The following is a 16122-nucleotide window of genomic DNA, read 5'->3' as shown; positions in this document are numbered from 1 at the left end:
ACCAGGGCCACTTGGAAACACCCTTTGGGCCAAGTCTGGGCCCATCCCCAGCGCTTGTCCCCCGGTGCTGTGTGTCCGGCTGTCCTGTGCCCTGCAACGAGGCCAGGCAGGAACAGCAGGTTCTGACAGCGGTGCCCGCCTGTGTGCGAGAACCCTGCTACTAAATGTCGTGTGGGCGAGCGCCCCCGCTGGGCTGGAACCAAAAGCCCCTTTGGGTAGATTAGGGGAGGGTGGGTGGGGTAAGGCCCTAGGCGGCCAATGCGGTAGCTGATGAACGTAGATTTTGCTTTGTTAGACGGCGGCTCCATGGCCCCTGGGCCCCCCCACCCCGAGCTGGGTAAGACGCTGCCTCTGCCCTGGCGCGACAGGGCTGCTGTTTGCAAAGGGCACCTGAATCCCACTGACCTACAGACCCGGCCTTGTCCACCCCCCCCAGCCAGTGACCGACCCTCCAGGCCCAGCGTTACCAAAGCAACTGCCCAAAGATGCCCCATGCCCCTTCCTCCCCTCCCAGCGCCAGGGTCCACGTGGCACCAGCTGCCCCCCCGGTGCATTTTGCTAGTGCCATAACTCACCCCATGGTGCAGGGCACCGGCTCGAGCAGACCCTGCCCATGTAGGTCCCCCTCCCTTCAGGCTGGGCCTGAGTCAGGTGGGGTGAGCCCTGTCGCTGTGCTCCCCCCTGCTGCTGCTCCAGGCTCAGGGCCCTGCCACGCTCCCGGGGGAAGGGAGCGTGTTTGCCCCCATCTGCCAGGGCTTAAATGCCAAAGATTCCCCTGGCCCCGGTGCCCTGCCATGGGCCTGGCTCAAAGCTCCAGGCCTTCCCCGCCAGCTGTGGGCAAACCTCTTGCTGCAGTCAGTGCAGCTCCCCGGCGTGCGTGCGCTGGTGTCTTTGCAGGTGTGCAAACCGTGCAAAGCCCTTGCCCCAGTCAGCACAGCGAAGCCCCGCATGAGGGGCTCTACCATGGCACCGTGAGCCCTCCTGCCTTGAAATCCCTCTTCCAGCCCCTGCCCCGGGTCCCCCCTGCCGTGACCACCCCAGCCGCAGGACTGGGCCCCTGGGTGGGGGGTGGGGAAAGAGACTGTGCAATGGGGTGACCCAATTTCAAGCCCCCCCCGCCCCCCCCACTCCCCAGCCCCATGGAGCCGCTGACCTTAGGTGTCGAGACGCAAATGCTAGAACCAATGAGCAGATTCTGTCCGTCTGTCTGTGTAACGGGCCGGGACGGACGGCCCGAAGCTTTAACGGGCCAGGCCCCACCGAGCAGCCGGCCGGAGCCGCGAACGCCCAGCCCAGGAGCAGAGCCCGGCCCGCGGGGAACAGGAACCGCCCCAGAGCTGAGCCAGGCCCTGGGAGCTCCCTCTGCCCGAGGATGGAGACAGGAGCACGACCTGGTCCCTCTCCCCACCCGCTGCATCCAAAGGCTCAAGGGCTTGAAACGTGCAGCTGCTGCCCCTGGGGCACTAGGCAATGGGGCTGGAGGAGCCCTGCCTGGGGCAGGGCTGGGAGGGGGCAGCCCCTGGGGGGGAAAGCCCCAGCTTGGGCTGAGAATAATCCTAGCTCCACCCCCTTCCTGCCTTCACAGCCTCCATCCTCTGCCCCCCACCTCCCCGCTAGCACCCTCGCCGGTGCATTTAACAGCCCACAGCTCCCCCCCAGGGAGGTGCACGCTGTCCCCCGTCTGTGGCTGGGATGGGGCAGCAGGGCCGGGGCAGCAGCCGCGGGAGCCGGAGCACAGGGCCTGGGGTCTGTCTTGACTGTGTTAAAATTACAAATAAAATGGAAAAAGCAACCTGGCAGCAAGCGGTGTCCTTGGGGGTGAGGCGGGGTGGGGGGGGGGCAGGGGGCTGGGCCAGGCTCGGGACAGAGCAGCTCCCTGCCCTGGGCCCAAGGGAGACAAACGGGACCTGTGCTCCCATCGCAGGTCCCCCAGCCCCGCTGGAGAGGCCAACGTGCAAACAAGGCCCATAGCCTGAGCCCAGGGGTAGCCTCCCAGCCCACCCCTCCCCTAGGGCCAAGTGGGGGCACAGCCCCACCCCGCTGCTAGCAGAAGCGGCCCCTGGCTTCCTGCTCAGGGCAGCAGAGGGAAGCCCAGGCCCCTCCCTGAAGGTAAGTCGGGCACCTGCTGGAAGGCCAAGAGCAAAATCCAGGCGCTTCCCCCACCCCAATTCCCCAGAGCGAAGGGAGCAGGGGCAGAGCCAATCTTCCCCGGGGCAGGACAGGCACCCCCTCCTGCCCCACAGAGCCTCTGGAAGGGGTGTGCTGCCTGCACTCATGGCCAGGAACTGGGTTCTCACCTTCAGCCCCATATGCATGAGGGGAGCTGGGGCCCAGACCTGGGACTTGGCAGAGGAAGCCCGGGCACCTCGGGACCCAGCTGCAGCAGGAGTGAGACCCTGGCCCCACTGCAGGGGCTGCGATTTGCTCAGCTGATGCCCGTGGCATGGACCCCTGCCGGCTGGGAATTCACCTTTCGATTGCAGTGGGAGGGAGGGGGAGGGGGCTGGCCCCGATCCAGAGCTAGCCCGCCCCTTGCCCTCTCACCACCTCACCCAAGAGTCTGGGGGTACACATGGGGCAGAAAGGAGCTGGCCTCCCCTCCCTCCTGCCATTTCCCATGAGCTGGGGGCTTGGATTCTCGGGGTTGGCAAGAGCCCAGTGCAGTTCTAGAAGGCGAGCCCCCAGCCCAGGCTGGGCACATAAGAACGGCCCTACTGTGTCAGACCAAGGGTCCATCTAGCCCAGTATCCTGTCTTCTGACAGTGGCCAGTGCCAGGTGCCCCAGAGGGAATGAACAGAACAGGTAATCATGCAGTGACCCATCTCCTGTCGCTCATTCCCAGCTGCTGGCAAACAGAGGCTAGGACACCATCCCTGCCCAGCCTGGCTAACAGCCATTGATGGACCTGTCCTCCATGAACTTATCGAGTTCTTTTTTGAACCCTGTTATAGTCTGGGCCTTCACATCATCTGGCAAGGAGTTCCACAGGTTAATGGAAATACTTCCTTTTATTTGTTTTAAACCTGCTGCCTATTAATTTCCACCACTTCCTTATCTATTTTCTTTACACCAGTCATGATTTTATAGACCTCAATCATATCTCCCCTTAGCCATCTCTTTTCCAAGATGATCAGTCCCAGTCTTATTAATCTCTCTCCGAGGGAAGCTGTTCCATACCCCTTCATGTTTGTTGCCCTTGTCTGAACCTTTTCCAATTCCTATATATATATATATATATATATTTGAGATGGGGCAACCACATCTGCACCCAGTATTCAAGATGTGGGCAAACCATAGATTTATATAGAGGCAACATGATTTTTTTTGTCCTATTCTCTATCCCTTTCTTAATGATTCCCAGCGTTCTGTTCACTTTTTTGACTGCTGCTGCACATTGAGGGGATGTTTTCAGAGAACTCTCCACAAAGACTCCAAGATCTCTTTCTTGAGTGATGATAAATAAATTAGACCTCCACATTTTATATGTATTGTTAGGATTAGGTTTTCCAAGGTGCATTTCTTTGCATTTATCAACATTACAATTAATCTGCCATTATGGTGCCCAGTCACCCAGTTTTGAGAGATTCTTGTGTAGCCGCAGTCTGCCTGGGTCTTAACTATCTTTAGTAATTTTGTATCATCTGCAAATTTTGCCACCTCACTGTTTACCCCTTTTTCCAGATCATTTATGAATATATGGAATGGGACTGGTCCCAGAACAGACCCCTGGGGGACACCACTCTTTACCTCTCTCCAGTCTGAAAACTGACTATTTATACCTACCCCGTGTTTCCTAGCTTTTAACCAGTTACAATCCATGCGAGCACCTTCCCGCTTATCCCCTGTCAGCTTACAGATGCTCCCTGACTTACACAAGTGTTCTGTTCCGGAATGCCTTGCGTACCTCAAATTTTGCATTAGTCAGAAACATAGCTCCGAGTATTACACAAAAAACAAAACAAACAAAAACTCCTAGTTCTAGCTTATGGAACTTTTTCCATAAACTCAGATTTGCGTACGTCAGGTTTATGTAGCTCGGGGACCGTCTGTACTTTCTCAAAGTCTTTCTGAAAACCTAAATACACTATATCCACTGGATCCCCTTGTCCACATGCTTGTTGACCCGCTCAAAGAATTCTAGTAGATAGGTGAGGCATGATTTCCCTTTACTATAACCATGTTGACACTTCCTCAACAAATTATGGTCATCTATAAGTCTGACAATATTGTTCTTGATTATAGTTTCAACCAGTTTGCCCGGTACTGAAGTCAGGCTTACGGGCCTGTAATTGCCACGATCACCTCTGGAGCCCTTTTTAAAAATTGGCGTCACATTAGCTATGCTCCAGTCATCTGGTACAGAAGCGGATTTAAAATGATAGGTTACAGATGACACTTAGTAGTCCTGCAATTTCACATTTGAGTTCCTTCAGAACTCTTGGGTGAATCCCATCTGGGCCTGGTGACTTATTACTGTTTAATTTATCAATTTGTTCCCAAACCTCCTCTAATGATACCTCAATCTGGGACAGTTCCTCAGATCTGTCACCTAAAAAGAATGGCTCAGGTTTGGGAATCTCCCTCACATCCTCAGCCCCGAAGACCGAAGCAAAGAAGTCATTTCGTTTCTCCACAGTGGCCTTATTGCCCTTGAGAGGTCCTTTAGCACCTAGAGCGGCCAGTGGCCCCACCCGCTGTTTAGCAGGCTTCCTGATTCTGATGTACTTAACAAAATTTTTTTTGCTATTACTTTTTTGAGTCTTTGGCTAGCTGTTCCTCAAATTCTTTTTTGGCCTTCCTAATTGTATTTTTACGCTTAACTTGCCAGAGTTTATGTTCCTTTCTATTTTCCTCACTGGAATTTAACTTCCACTTTTTAAAAGGATGCCTTTGTGCCTCTCACTGCTTCTTAAACATTGTTGGGTTTTGGTTCTGTTTTTTAATGTGGGGGATACAGTTAAGTTGAGGCTTGACTATGAGGTCTTTAAAATGTTTCCGTGCAGCTTGCAGAGATTTCACTTTTGGCGCTGTGCCCTTTAATTTGTCTTTAACAAACCTCAGTTTTGGGTAGTTCCCCTTTCTGAAATAAAATGCTCCAGTGTTGGGCCACGGTGGTGTTGTTCCTGCCCCAGGGATATTAAATTTAATTATATTATGGTCACTATTACCAAGCAATCCAGCTAGATTCAGCTCTTGGACCAGATCCTGTGCTCCACTTGGAACTAAATCAAGAATTGCCTCTCCCCTTGTGGGTTCCAGGACTAGCTGCTCCACGCAGCAGCCATTTAAGGTGTCAAGAAACTCTCTCTGCATCCCGTCCTGAGGTGACATGTACCCACTCAATAGGGGGATAACTGAAATCCCCCTTTATTGAGTTTTTTATTTTAACAGCCTCTCATCTCCCTGAGCATTTCACAGTCACTAGCACCGTCCTGGTCAGGTGGTCGGTAACGGATCCCTAGCGCAGAAAGGGGGAAAACACCCACTTGCCAGCGGGGCAGAGCTGATGAATTCTTCCGGGCAGCTTTCTGAAAGAGCATTTTAAATTGTCCAGCTGTTTTGTTGCAGCGGGTTTGAGCAGCAGCACGCCAGAGGGGAACACCCCTTCCCGTTGCCCTCACAGTTATGGGGAGTAAAGACAAAGGGTTAAAGCCAAAATGTTTCAGTTCAGCCCAACCCAACTTTTGCAGCCGCGCAGTGCTGGATGATTGGCCGGGGCTGACTGGACAGGGCTCCTTCAGCACAGGCACAAGCCTGAGTAACCCAGCAACATGCCAGGTGCCGGCTGCAGGTCGCTCCCCAGCACTGCATCACAATTCAGCTGTAAAAAGGAGAAAGATGCAGGTGTCAGTGCATGGGAAGCGGAGTAGCAGAGGGTGCAGGATCCGGGGCACCTGGCTCAGCTATTCATGCCCGTTTCTCCCCAGCGGAAGCCTAGTGGTAGGTTTAACCTTACAGCGACGCCAGGGGCAGGGCTGGCACAGGAGTTATAGCCAACAGCCAGGGCCATGGTTGTCAGGTGAGGGCAGGGCCATGCACTCTTCACTGCCACCTCCATTTGGGTGCCCTTCTCCCCGAGGCTCCTGGGGGCAGCCCCGGCTGAAAGGTTTGTGTTTCACAGTGGTCGGCTCTAGGCCCCGCACAGGCAGGAAGGTGAGGAAAGATGTTCAGATGTGGCCAGGAGGCTCCCCCAGGGGTCTGGCTCAACACTGGAAACCAGGCTCTTGACTTGGGGGTGGTGGTAATTTGGTGCAACCGGAAAAGGCTTTTCCATCTCTCCTGCTGTTTCCATGAGGCACACCATTAGCCTCTGGAACTCACTGCAACATGATGTCATTGAGATCAGCTGTTAAAAAAGGCATGAAGGGAATCATCCACCAAGAAGAATATCTAGTTAGAACAGTCGAACTGCAAACAAGGATCGTAATGTTCCTGCTTCAGGACATGAGCCAATCTCCAACTGCAGGTGCAAAGACGACACTTCCTGGGGAAAGGCAGGCCGGGGAGCAGGCCAAAGAAAGGGGATTGGTGTCTGGCAGGAAATTGCAAGATTTTGAAACATGGTTTAATCCCAAATGAGGACAAAAAGTCAAAATCTCAGAATTTTTGGCAGACCACCCCCTCCCACCCCCAAAAAAGTTTTATTTCTAGAAACAAACAGTTCTGTAATTTCTCGCTAAAACTGATCAACATGTTTCATGGCAATAGCTTTGAATCCGTGTTTTCTGAAGGAAAAACGATTCCTGGGGAAATGTTTCTGCCAACTAGCGGGACAGTGACATGTTCCAGGGGGCTCTGCTGGTGGGTGAGAGCGGATCTCCCTCACCCCCTCTGGGGCACCCCCCACCCCAAATGCAACGCACCAGCCTCATAAAAAGTTATAAATCATTCCTTTCTTTATTAAACATAGCTTGCAAGTGATAAATATTACAAAGTTTTTTTTTTTAATCCTTTCTCCAAAAATTAGCTTATTTTTAACCAGTCACTGCATAATTGCTTGGCAGTATTTAAACAGCTTTTTTTTTAAACCAGATTTCAAAACACAATGCAAAAAAAACTTAAAATTGTGCAAAAGGCCTGGTTTCCCCCCCACCTCTCGGTTAGCTAGGCTGCAGGTGTGAGGCTGGGACCCCTTCGCTTTGCCATGCGGTACCCCTTGCTATCCACCCAGACTTCTCCCTCCCCTCCGAGCTCGGAGGGCATCACTCAGTGAGGATGTGCAGTCAGGACCAGGCAGAGCACGGCACCAGTGCCTTTGCACAAACTGTTTGGGGGAAGGAGGCCTCTGCTGAGAAGTTCGATCCAGCAGCACCCGTCCAGGGACGTCGGGCATTCAAGCGGTGACTCCAGGCCCTGAGCAGCTAGACTGGAAGCAGCTACAGAACGAAGTTTGCGGAAGTGGGTAGCGATTTTGCGTGCCCAGTCGGAGCTGCCTTAAAGGGGTCTAGACTTTCAGGAAGGGCTGCCGGAAAAGCTGGCCCCTTTGAAAGGCTCCAGTTGGGCCTCTAAAATCACCTGTGAAGATTTGGGCTACACTTGAGGTGGCGGGAAGGGACAGGACACCACCTGGGCCAACCCTGTGAAAATCTGTTGAGAGGCGCAGCGGTTTCTGCTCTGAAGTGCTATGCTAACGGGGAGCCTCTCGCTCCCACTTCACCGCCTTCCCCTCGGTTCGCTCCGTCAGAGCTAGCCACAGCCTGGCTGGAGAACTCAACCTCCTGCTTGGTTTCAGCCATGCAAACTGGGCGCAGACACAGCGAGAACACGCTGGAGGAGAAGGGCGACGACCCGGCTCCCAGCTCCCGAACGAGTTTAGCAAGAGTCGCTGATCTGGAGTCTTTCCAGAGCAGAGCTGCACATGGTGGTGACAGAGTGCAAACAGAAGTCTGCAAAATGCACTGGAATTGCCTCTGTCCTCTCTAAAGCACCCTGGTGTAGCCCTATGCCCAGACCGTCCCTACCACAGCACCCCGAGGGAATGGGGTCTGCCTGGAGCTGCTTAGCCCGTTTCTAGCCAGCCAGTCACCTCCGTCAGTGCAACCTCTTGGCCACACTGACAGCTGGAGGGGCTGAGGGTGTTCGTGGAAGTGAGACACTAACACCCCCTTCTCCGCCCCCAGAAAAGAGAGGGGTCTGTAGCTTCCCACCCCACCCAGTCCAATGCATTTCGGTCCCCTCCCGTCATGCACAAACTGCTGGGGCAGCCTTCGCTGCTGGTACCAGGAGCCCACCCTGGAAGGGGATCAGTCCCTGGGTGTTCTGGTGCCAGTGATCCCTGGGCCCTCTGCTCCAGCTGCCAACAGCGGGATGCTCATGGGGAAGCAGGTGGGTGCATGTGCTGACATTGAAGGCTTCAGAGGAGCCAGGAACTGGCAGGCAGGGGTGAGGGGGACTGGAGAGAACAAGCCATTACCCAGCCCTGGGGAGCAGAGACCCCACACAATGGGCTGCCTGTGGGCCATGCTAGGGCAGCCCTAGCACAATGCTGCTCACCCAGTGGGATTTGAGGGTTTTTCCAGCAGGGCAAAGGGTGGGCGAGCAAATTCTGAGCCAGGACCCGCCAGGCTGCGGCAAGAGAAATGCACCCAGTTGGGGTGAACGTGAGTTGTCAGGTGGGGTCAGTTGCAGGGAGTGTAGGTGTTGGCTGGCTTAGACTCGGGTGCCACGGGGGGGGAGGGGGGGGAAGGTGACGAGAAGCCGGGGCTCCAAAGGGCTCCGGATCTTACAGATGCCGTTTGCTCTGGCAGACGCACTCAGGGAGAGTGCACTCAGGCATTGGTAAGACATTCGGAACCCTGGGAAGGGTTAAACCAGCACCCAGTGCCAGCACCTTTATGTCGGACCAACAACTGCTGACGCTGCCCCTCCACGGGAGGGGCTAACGACCACAGGAATCCTGGGGCAGCCAGTCACAGAGCACTGGAGACCACGCGTCTCGAGCTCTTTGGATTATCATAGCTGTTGGGAAGAGATGTTTCCCCCCATTCCCAGCAGCCGGTCTGAGCAGCTCTGTATCGTTTCATCCTGGGACTCTGCTCAGCATCTGCATGGGCTCTGGCTGGCAGAACATGAAGGAAGCCGCACACTGCAGGTTGTTATAGATGTATATTGTATATATGCCAATGCAATAATAAAAACAGTGCAAATACAATTACAGTTCATAATACTTGTCCCCACCCTGGTCCCACTCCCCAAGATCCGGATGCTCCCCACGGGAATGCACCACCACTGCTGGTTAGAGAGACATCACGAGCTGTAAACTTAACGCTGGGGGAAGAAACTTCCTGCCTCCACTGCACTAGGGGGTGCTGGTAACTTGTAGGGTCCTTCTTTGTGTGTGTGAAAGGCACAGATTTGGGAGGTGGCGATTGCCACCAGTGCATTTCTGCAGGCTAGCAGTTCCCGCCCGGACAAGAGTGCCAGCCTCTGGGATCTTTGCCCTCTGCAGCTGTCTGACTTCGCTTCCCTAACCCACCCGCCGGAAACCACCCCTTTTGCACGTTTCAGGTCATACACAAAAGGTCACACTACAAAAGGACGTAACAACTTTCACAATATCCATGGCGAGGCTGTTTTTTTTTTTGTTTTGTTTTGTTTTCTACACAATGTACAATTGTTTTTAATGTGTCAAGAAATAGCTTATATACACGAATGAGTCCTTGTTATAACATTTCGGCAGCAATATCATAAGCTAATTAAGATCTTGTCGGGGTGGGTGAGTGGAGATGGGGGAGGGTTAGAGAAGAAAGGGGGAGGGATGGGTTATGCCTTTGGAGGAACAAAAAATAAAACCCCACTAAGCGTTCACAAGCAGCTCTACATCTAGCTGTAAAAGAAAAGCTAACCGAAGCGGGGAAAAAAATCCCTATTTCTGTATCTAAAAAAAGAGACGATTTTCTACCGTACATCACATCCATAAAGGGGGAGGGGCACTTTACCAGGGATTGGGGGGTGGTCGCGCGCTGTGGTCAAGACAAAAAAAAATTTAAACCTGTGCAGATCACAGACAAAGCAAGCATCTTAATTCCCCTTAGACACAGAGATCAGTAGGCAGAGTGAGGTGGGAGGGGTGGGGTGTCAAATACTGCAATGAACCAAACTTCTGTCTGTAGAGTTGGACACTCCATCCCCAGCAGCAGTACAAGGGTCTAGGCACCAGAAACTCACTGGGGAAGCCAGGGAGATTCCCCAGTGGAAGGGGTAAGGTGCCCAGGGCAGCAGGAGGAGTGAAGGATGGGCTCTGATGACTGGGGGATGGAAACAGCATTGAAACAAGAAGCAGTTGCCGTTTTTGGTGCTCCCAGGTGACACCTGCTGACTGCTGCTGGATTGCTGTGCACTGAACCCAGCCCAGGGCCCTGAGGGAGCATTTGCTCTGTGCTTTCTAACTCGGGGTGCCTCTCTACCAAGTGTGGGAAGAACCTGCTTGTTGCAGGAAGCATTTACAGAACCAAGGAACAAAACCAGAGATGAGGTTCAGCCCCCCAAGCCTGCTGGAGATGAGAATTTTTGTTTCATGTGAACAGCTGGGGCTGCACACAGGGAGAGAGCCCCTTAGCACCACAGAACCCATTGATGTGCGGACACACACTTCCAGGACAAGAGTCGGGGGAGAGGGGGGACTCATGAGTGATTTTACGATTCAGCAACCAATCAGCAGGAGTGTGGGACCATGGAGAGGGGGGAAAACAGCTGCGGGCCAAGTAATATGACTGGCTCCCGTCGCTGGCTGGGGCTTGAGAACAGCTCTCTGATGACATCAGCCAAAGGGAAGGAGCGATTCAAGGCTACAGCCAGCAACAGATGGGCCAGCAGGGTCTGAGCAGGCCTCACCTAGCCCAGTAAAGCCGCTGGGCACCTCCAGCACTCGACGGACACCCGGCAGCCCACACAACACCCCTGTGAGGCAGGGAAGCACTACCTCCAATCTACAGCTGGGGAAAGAGAAAGGTGGAGTGACTTACCCAAGGCCACAGAACTGGGAGTAGAACTGGGGAGTTCCTGGCTCCCGGACCCAAGCTCGGACCATGCTGCCTGCCACAGACGCAGGTCAGCCTTCACTGCACTGGGTCAGACAGGGTGATCTGCGAGGCCCGGGCTGCAGGATGGAAATAAATCTATAAGCAAGCGACAGGGAAGTTTTCTTTCACCAACCACTGCAATAATCAACCTGGGGTGGGTGGGGGACCCTGATCCCCTTCCCAAGAAATTTCACTTAGCACCATTATTGTTAACTTGCTCTCCGACAATTAACTAGTGCACCAGGCCCCAGCCGCAGGGACTCATTAAGTATTGCACATTTTTAATTTTCATCTCAACTAATCTGCTTGGGCCACCTCGTACCTCTCGGTAACACTCACTGGGGGAGATGGGGCCAGGGGACAGCGGGATAAAGCCAACTCCATGTCGAGAGGGGGCACAAAGACGGGCTGATCATTTCTTGGGTTTATCAAAGGAGAAGAAACAGTTAATCAAAGTGCTTCCCTCTAAGCACAGCAGGTTGATACGGAGAATCAACGTCCCAGTGCCGCGCCAGCTACACAACAGTGAACCACAAAACAAAAGAAAAAGAAAAAAGCCACTGCGCATTCCACTAGTTTCCAAAAATCCTTTCACCTCTGGAGGGCCCCGGCCACACATCCACGCCCCTCGGGTATTATTAAGTGCTCACTGAATCGAGGGAGTGGAGACAGGGGAAGGGCCTGTTGTACCAGCACAGCTCTCCCCCCCCCCCCCCCCACTTTGAGATGATGGGGTGAGGGAGAGGAGAAGTAGGGGGGGTCTAGTTCTTGCATTGATACAGACCCTCCTCTCCAAAGACAGGGGCAGGCGTGCTGTGCCTCTCTGGGAGCAATCCGGCTGGTTTTCAAAGGAAAGGCATCAGACCTGCTTCCTCAGTCACTCGGCAGCTCTCCGTGCAGACTCTGGCAGTTCAGGTATTGCAGCCACAGCTGGCAAGCAGAGACGGTGGTGACACAGCACGGGGGCACGCTGGAAAGACGGGTGCCTCTTCCCAAACAGCAGGTACTGCTGGGCACCCCGACAATGAAACTCCATGCGAGTGGCGACTTAGCACTTCATTGCACAAGTAATGTTCCATCAGGAAACGCCTTCCAAGGAGGGCAGGGTCCCCCTCAGGAGCAGCAAATCAAGCATATTCGCTTGGTTTTGTAACAGTTTGGCCAAGGAGGTTCCCCCCATTAACATAATTCAATCAACAGCAAGTGGGAAGGCTCCGCACCAGGCTCCCGCTCCCCAGACTGCAGTTCTGCTGGGCCTCTTTCCAGGGTCCCGGCGAGGATGTGGCGCCCTCTGCTGCCGGGAGATGGTTCTGCTCCTTCCGGGTTCAGGTGCGGGCCCTCTCGGCGCGAGGGTAAGTGCAAATAGAGCGATGCGCAGACGACGACTCTCAGCTTGCTCTTGCTTTGGGTTTGCGAACTCAATCCAATCCAAGCTCCCACCACCGCGTCCTGCAATGCTTCCTGCTCGGCAGCTGGGACGCTTACAGCTTCATGGGGTCAATGGCAGGGAGCTGCTCCTGAGAGCACAACAGTATGGGGACAGGGGGATTAAAAAGGCATGAGGCCCCTGTGCCCTTTGGTAGTTCATCACAGTCCCTTCGAGAACTTCAACTTCTAAACAGGGAGCATCAGAATTACTGGGAGACGGAAACACACACCAGGCGGCATCCCAGGCCCGCTCCTGGGGCACACGCCCCATCCATTGCCGCTGCATTGCATTACGGGGTCTGGTAGCACAACTGACGGGATTCCCTGGCACAACTCGTCAGCCCCGCCATCCCTTGCACTGCTCTGTCAAGCACAGAGATCTGCAGCCAGCCACACGTGCTGCAAGTGGCGGGTGCACTGCACGGAAACACAGCTCCTTCACCCCCTGGGCTGACTTCCCCAGGGAACGACGACATGCCCCATTAACAGATGCATGTGGGCCAAGCTACTATGGACCAACCCCTCAGCGAGATTCAATTGGACGCATCCACAGAACCTCTGTCCCTTACCTCTTTTGGTGAGCAACTCAAAGAACGCAAGTCCTAATTCGCCCTACTAAGTGCATAGAACAGCTGTCCAAACGCCAGCACACTGCCACCTCTCCCCCCTCCTCCCCTCGAGTCAGCACGGACCACCCTTTACAAATGGTCACTTGGAGTAGAGTGGATGCTCTTAAAAAAAAAAAATCTCTGGAAAGGAAAAAAGTTTAACCATCCATTTAGCAGAGGAAAAAATAAAACAACACAATTAAAAATTCTATGCTTTGTCATTACAAAAAAATAGCATAAAACGAGCATTAACACATGTATAGTGCTGATTTCAAGCAGACAATTGTCCTGACCTCGGGCAAGGGGACTGACCTCACTGCTATAGAAAACCAAAGAGAAGAGTTAAGGTTTGGGAAAGGACAGGTCGCTGAAGTTTTGAAATGTTTTTTTGTCTTTTTCCCGTGTATGGTAGGCACCAGTACAGGCACTGCATGCGACAGAAGTGGGGAGGGAGGGGAAGGGTCAATAGGCGTTATTTCTGTCCGCTGATGGACTGCGATATAGACCGGGGTGGGATCATATCTAAAAGGTATTCCCGCTGCCGGTCTGCCAAGCTCGATGCTTTGTGGCCTCCGATCCCAGCATTCAGGTATGCAATGTTAACACCTAGAGGGGAGAGAAAAGCAAGTGGGGACAATTACTCCTGTAACACACGTGACGCACCCAAACCCATCCCATCCCACAGAGCACAGAGAGGGCCAGCTCAACAGAACTCACGGCATCAGATCTTACCGCCACTCCCTGTAAGAGAAGGCTCCACCCCACATCCCCAGTCTGTCCCCTACACGAGCCAGCATCCTGCCAAGCCACGAGGCTTCCATGCCTTTCTTTGGGAGCATGCGCCAAGTCAGGAGCAAATGTGCCAGGAATAAATGAAGGTTCTACAAGGTCTCTATTGTCCTTGACGGATAATCATTACGCTCAACAGTAATTAGTACAACTGACCCCTATTTGTTTGAAAGGCCATTTGGTTACAGAACCAATGAAAACACAGGCCTAGCCTTATAATACAAAGCCACTGTCCCAGAAGGACACACGAGCCGTGATCAGCTTTCTCGTGTGTGTCAGAGGACTGAGCAGCCAGCCAGGCAATATTAGCACTTGTGCAGGGTCTCCAACTTCCATGCACTTGACAGACATTAACCTGTCCTCCCAGCGACCCTCAGGTCAGTGGGAGTATCTCTTTTAGAGATGGAGGAACTGAGAAGTGCAAGCCCCAGGCCCCAGAGCAGGTCCCCGTCAGCACAGCGAGTTCCTGCGCTCAGGCCACGCTCTGAGGAGCGGACTTCCAGCCAGCGACAACGTGGTTAAGGTTCTTAGTCTAGTCTGCAGCCCGGCCTCCCCTTCCCATTCCGCAGGCCAACGTTTGACATTACCTGGCATACCAAGGAGACCACCCGCAACAGACAGCTGGGGCGCCTGGGCGAAGTTGGACAGCATCGAGCGGGCAGAGGTGGGGATGCCACGCTGCAGAGTGCTCTGGGGCTGTGGAGCCTGTGGGCGGAGAGAGCAAACATGTGGAAAGTGAGCAGTACACAAGCACCCCAACTTTTCCAGGAGCAGTACTAGTGAAAGAGCAAGGGCCATGAAGGGCTCTGGCCATAATCCACACCCACTAACACAGAGATCCTGACCCAAAGCCCAGCTCCGGCATGGGGAAGTCCAGCAGCTTTGGTTTCACTAGGCAGGGACAGGGGACATATTCAGCGCTCCCATCTCTGTGGGAACAAAGGCAGGAAGGTCCCAGACCAGTGTCAGAGCAAAACGGTGACCAACCTTGACAGGACGTTGACCGTCTGGCAGCAGGTGCAAGTGGAAATAGCAAGTGAGCAGCCGCCAGAGACGGACTGCTCTCTGCCTCTGGCCACGTCTTGAAAACCCAACGTTTGCCAGTGATTGATTCCAGGCCTTAGGCAGCCTTACGGGGCTGGGCACTCACTCCGCTGCCTGCTCCCCCTGCTGGCTGATCTGGGACTGACCAGGCAGGCGACAGAAAGGGGGTCATACGCCTTCCTGGCACTTGGCAGGAGGTGCCTGGGGAGCACCGCAGGGCAGGCAGCAGAGGGAGACCAAGCAGCTCAGAAAGCTGCCCCCATCACCTCTGCTTGTAGACCAGGTGCCACCTAGACTCAGATCACTGCAGTGCCTTCGACTACTACAGTGTGTGGACGGGGGAAGAATTACAAAGGGATGGTAATATTGAGAGGGAAAGGGGATGGATGAGAAATGGCCCCCCAGTGTTCTGAAGAGCTGCTTGGAGGCGACAGGATAGGTCTCTCGAGGTAGGCTGGCTGCTGCCTCGGGTCTCACAGCACTGCAGACTCAGCGCCCCAGCTGCATGGGCGCTGGCTCTGGCCATGAGGGCGATGCATTCCACCAAGGGAAAGGGCCCGGCCACCAAGAGGCTGGCTGGCTGCTCTCAGAGCCGGAGCGGCTCACCTGTCGGAGTGTGTGGTGCCTCATGATGGTCTCCTGTTTGCTGACACTGGACACGGCAGGAGCTGCAGTGGGAGATAAGGCTGCCTGCTGCTGTAGCCTCTGCTCAATTTCCTGCAGGAAGCAGAGGCGTTTTAGAGCAACACACAAGGGGCCAATTTAGGAGCATTTACCCCACTGGCTATTTTCAGTGATACGCAGGAACAATCCCTCCTCTGGGCCTTTATGGGCAGCACGGTCAGTGTATAGCAGAGAGAGTCCCAATTAAATCTGCTGCCTATGCTGGGGGGCCGGGGGTGGAAAAAATGCCAGGGAAAGTCAGCCGTGGGATCCTTCTGCCCTCAAAGCAAGAGCAGCACAAGCGGCATGTGATTTGGTTACTGAGCAGCCCTCACTGACTCGCCCCTTCCTCCCAGTGCTCCCAACACCCCTCTGCCTGAACTGTGGCCCAGGGTCTGATGTTTGCTGGAGATTGTCAACTCGGTCCGTCTAGGTCTGGAAAATGCCTTGTGCACCAACAGCGATACACAAGGACATCTAATCAGCTCTACCCAGAGCAAAGGGCGTCCCAGTTTAGTCTGAAGTGTGGATTGCCAGACGGGGGAGAGCTGACCAGACTGGCACTAGA

The 16122-nt window shown here is 54.2% G+C and overlaps 1 protein-coding gene across 8 annotated transcripts in view; it reads right to left on the bottom strand.

Moving 5' to 3' along the window:
* Nucleotides 1–6874: 6874 nt before the first annotated feature.
* GATAD2B (GATA zinc finger domain containing 2B) overlaps nucleotides 6875–16122 on the bottom strand; it is a 78720-nt gene continuing 69472 nt past the window's right edge. For 7 of the 8 annotated variants that reach the window (XM_054010552.1, XM_054010549.1, XM_054010550.1 and 4 more), the window contains 3 exons: nucleotides 15498–15608; nucleotides 14435–14552; nucleotides 6875–13664 (listed from right to left, as the gene is read on the bottom strand). In XM_054010552.1, the coding sequence (XP_053866527.1) occupies nucleotides 13531–13664; nucleotides 14435–14552; nucleotides 15498–15608 (363 nt within the window). In that variant the 3' untranslated portion in view covers nucleotides 6875–13530. The remainder of the gene's footprint in view (nucleotides 13665–14434; nucleotides 14553–15497; nucleotides 15609–16122) is intronic. The other variant, XR_008442913.1, reaches the window with a different exon arrangement.

Source organism: Malaclemys terrapin, chromosome 21 (assembly GCF_027887155.1).
Source record: "Malaclemys terrapin pileata isolate rMalTer1 chromosome 21, rMalTer1.hap1, whole genome shotgun sequence".
Lineage (NCBI taxonomy): Eukaryota > Metazoa > Chordata > Testudines > Emydidae > Malaclemys > Malaclemys terrapin.
This window is presented reverse-complemented; position numbering and strand designations above follow the sequence as displayed.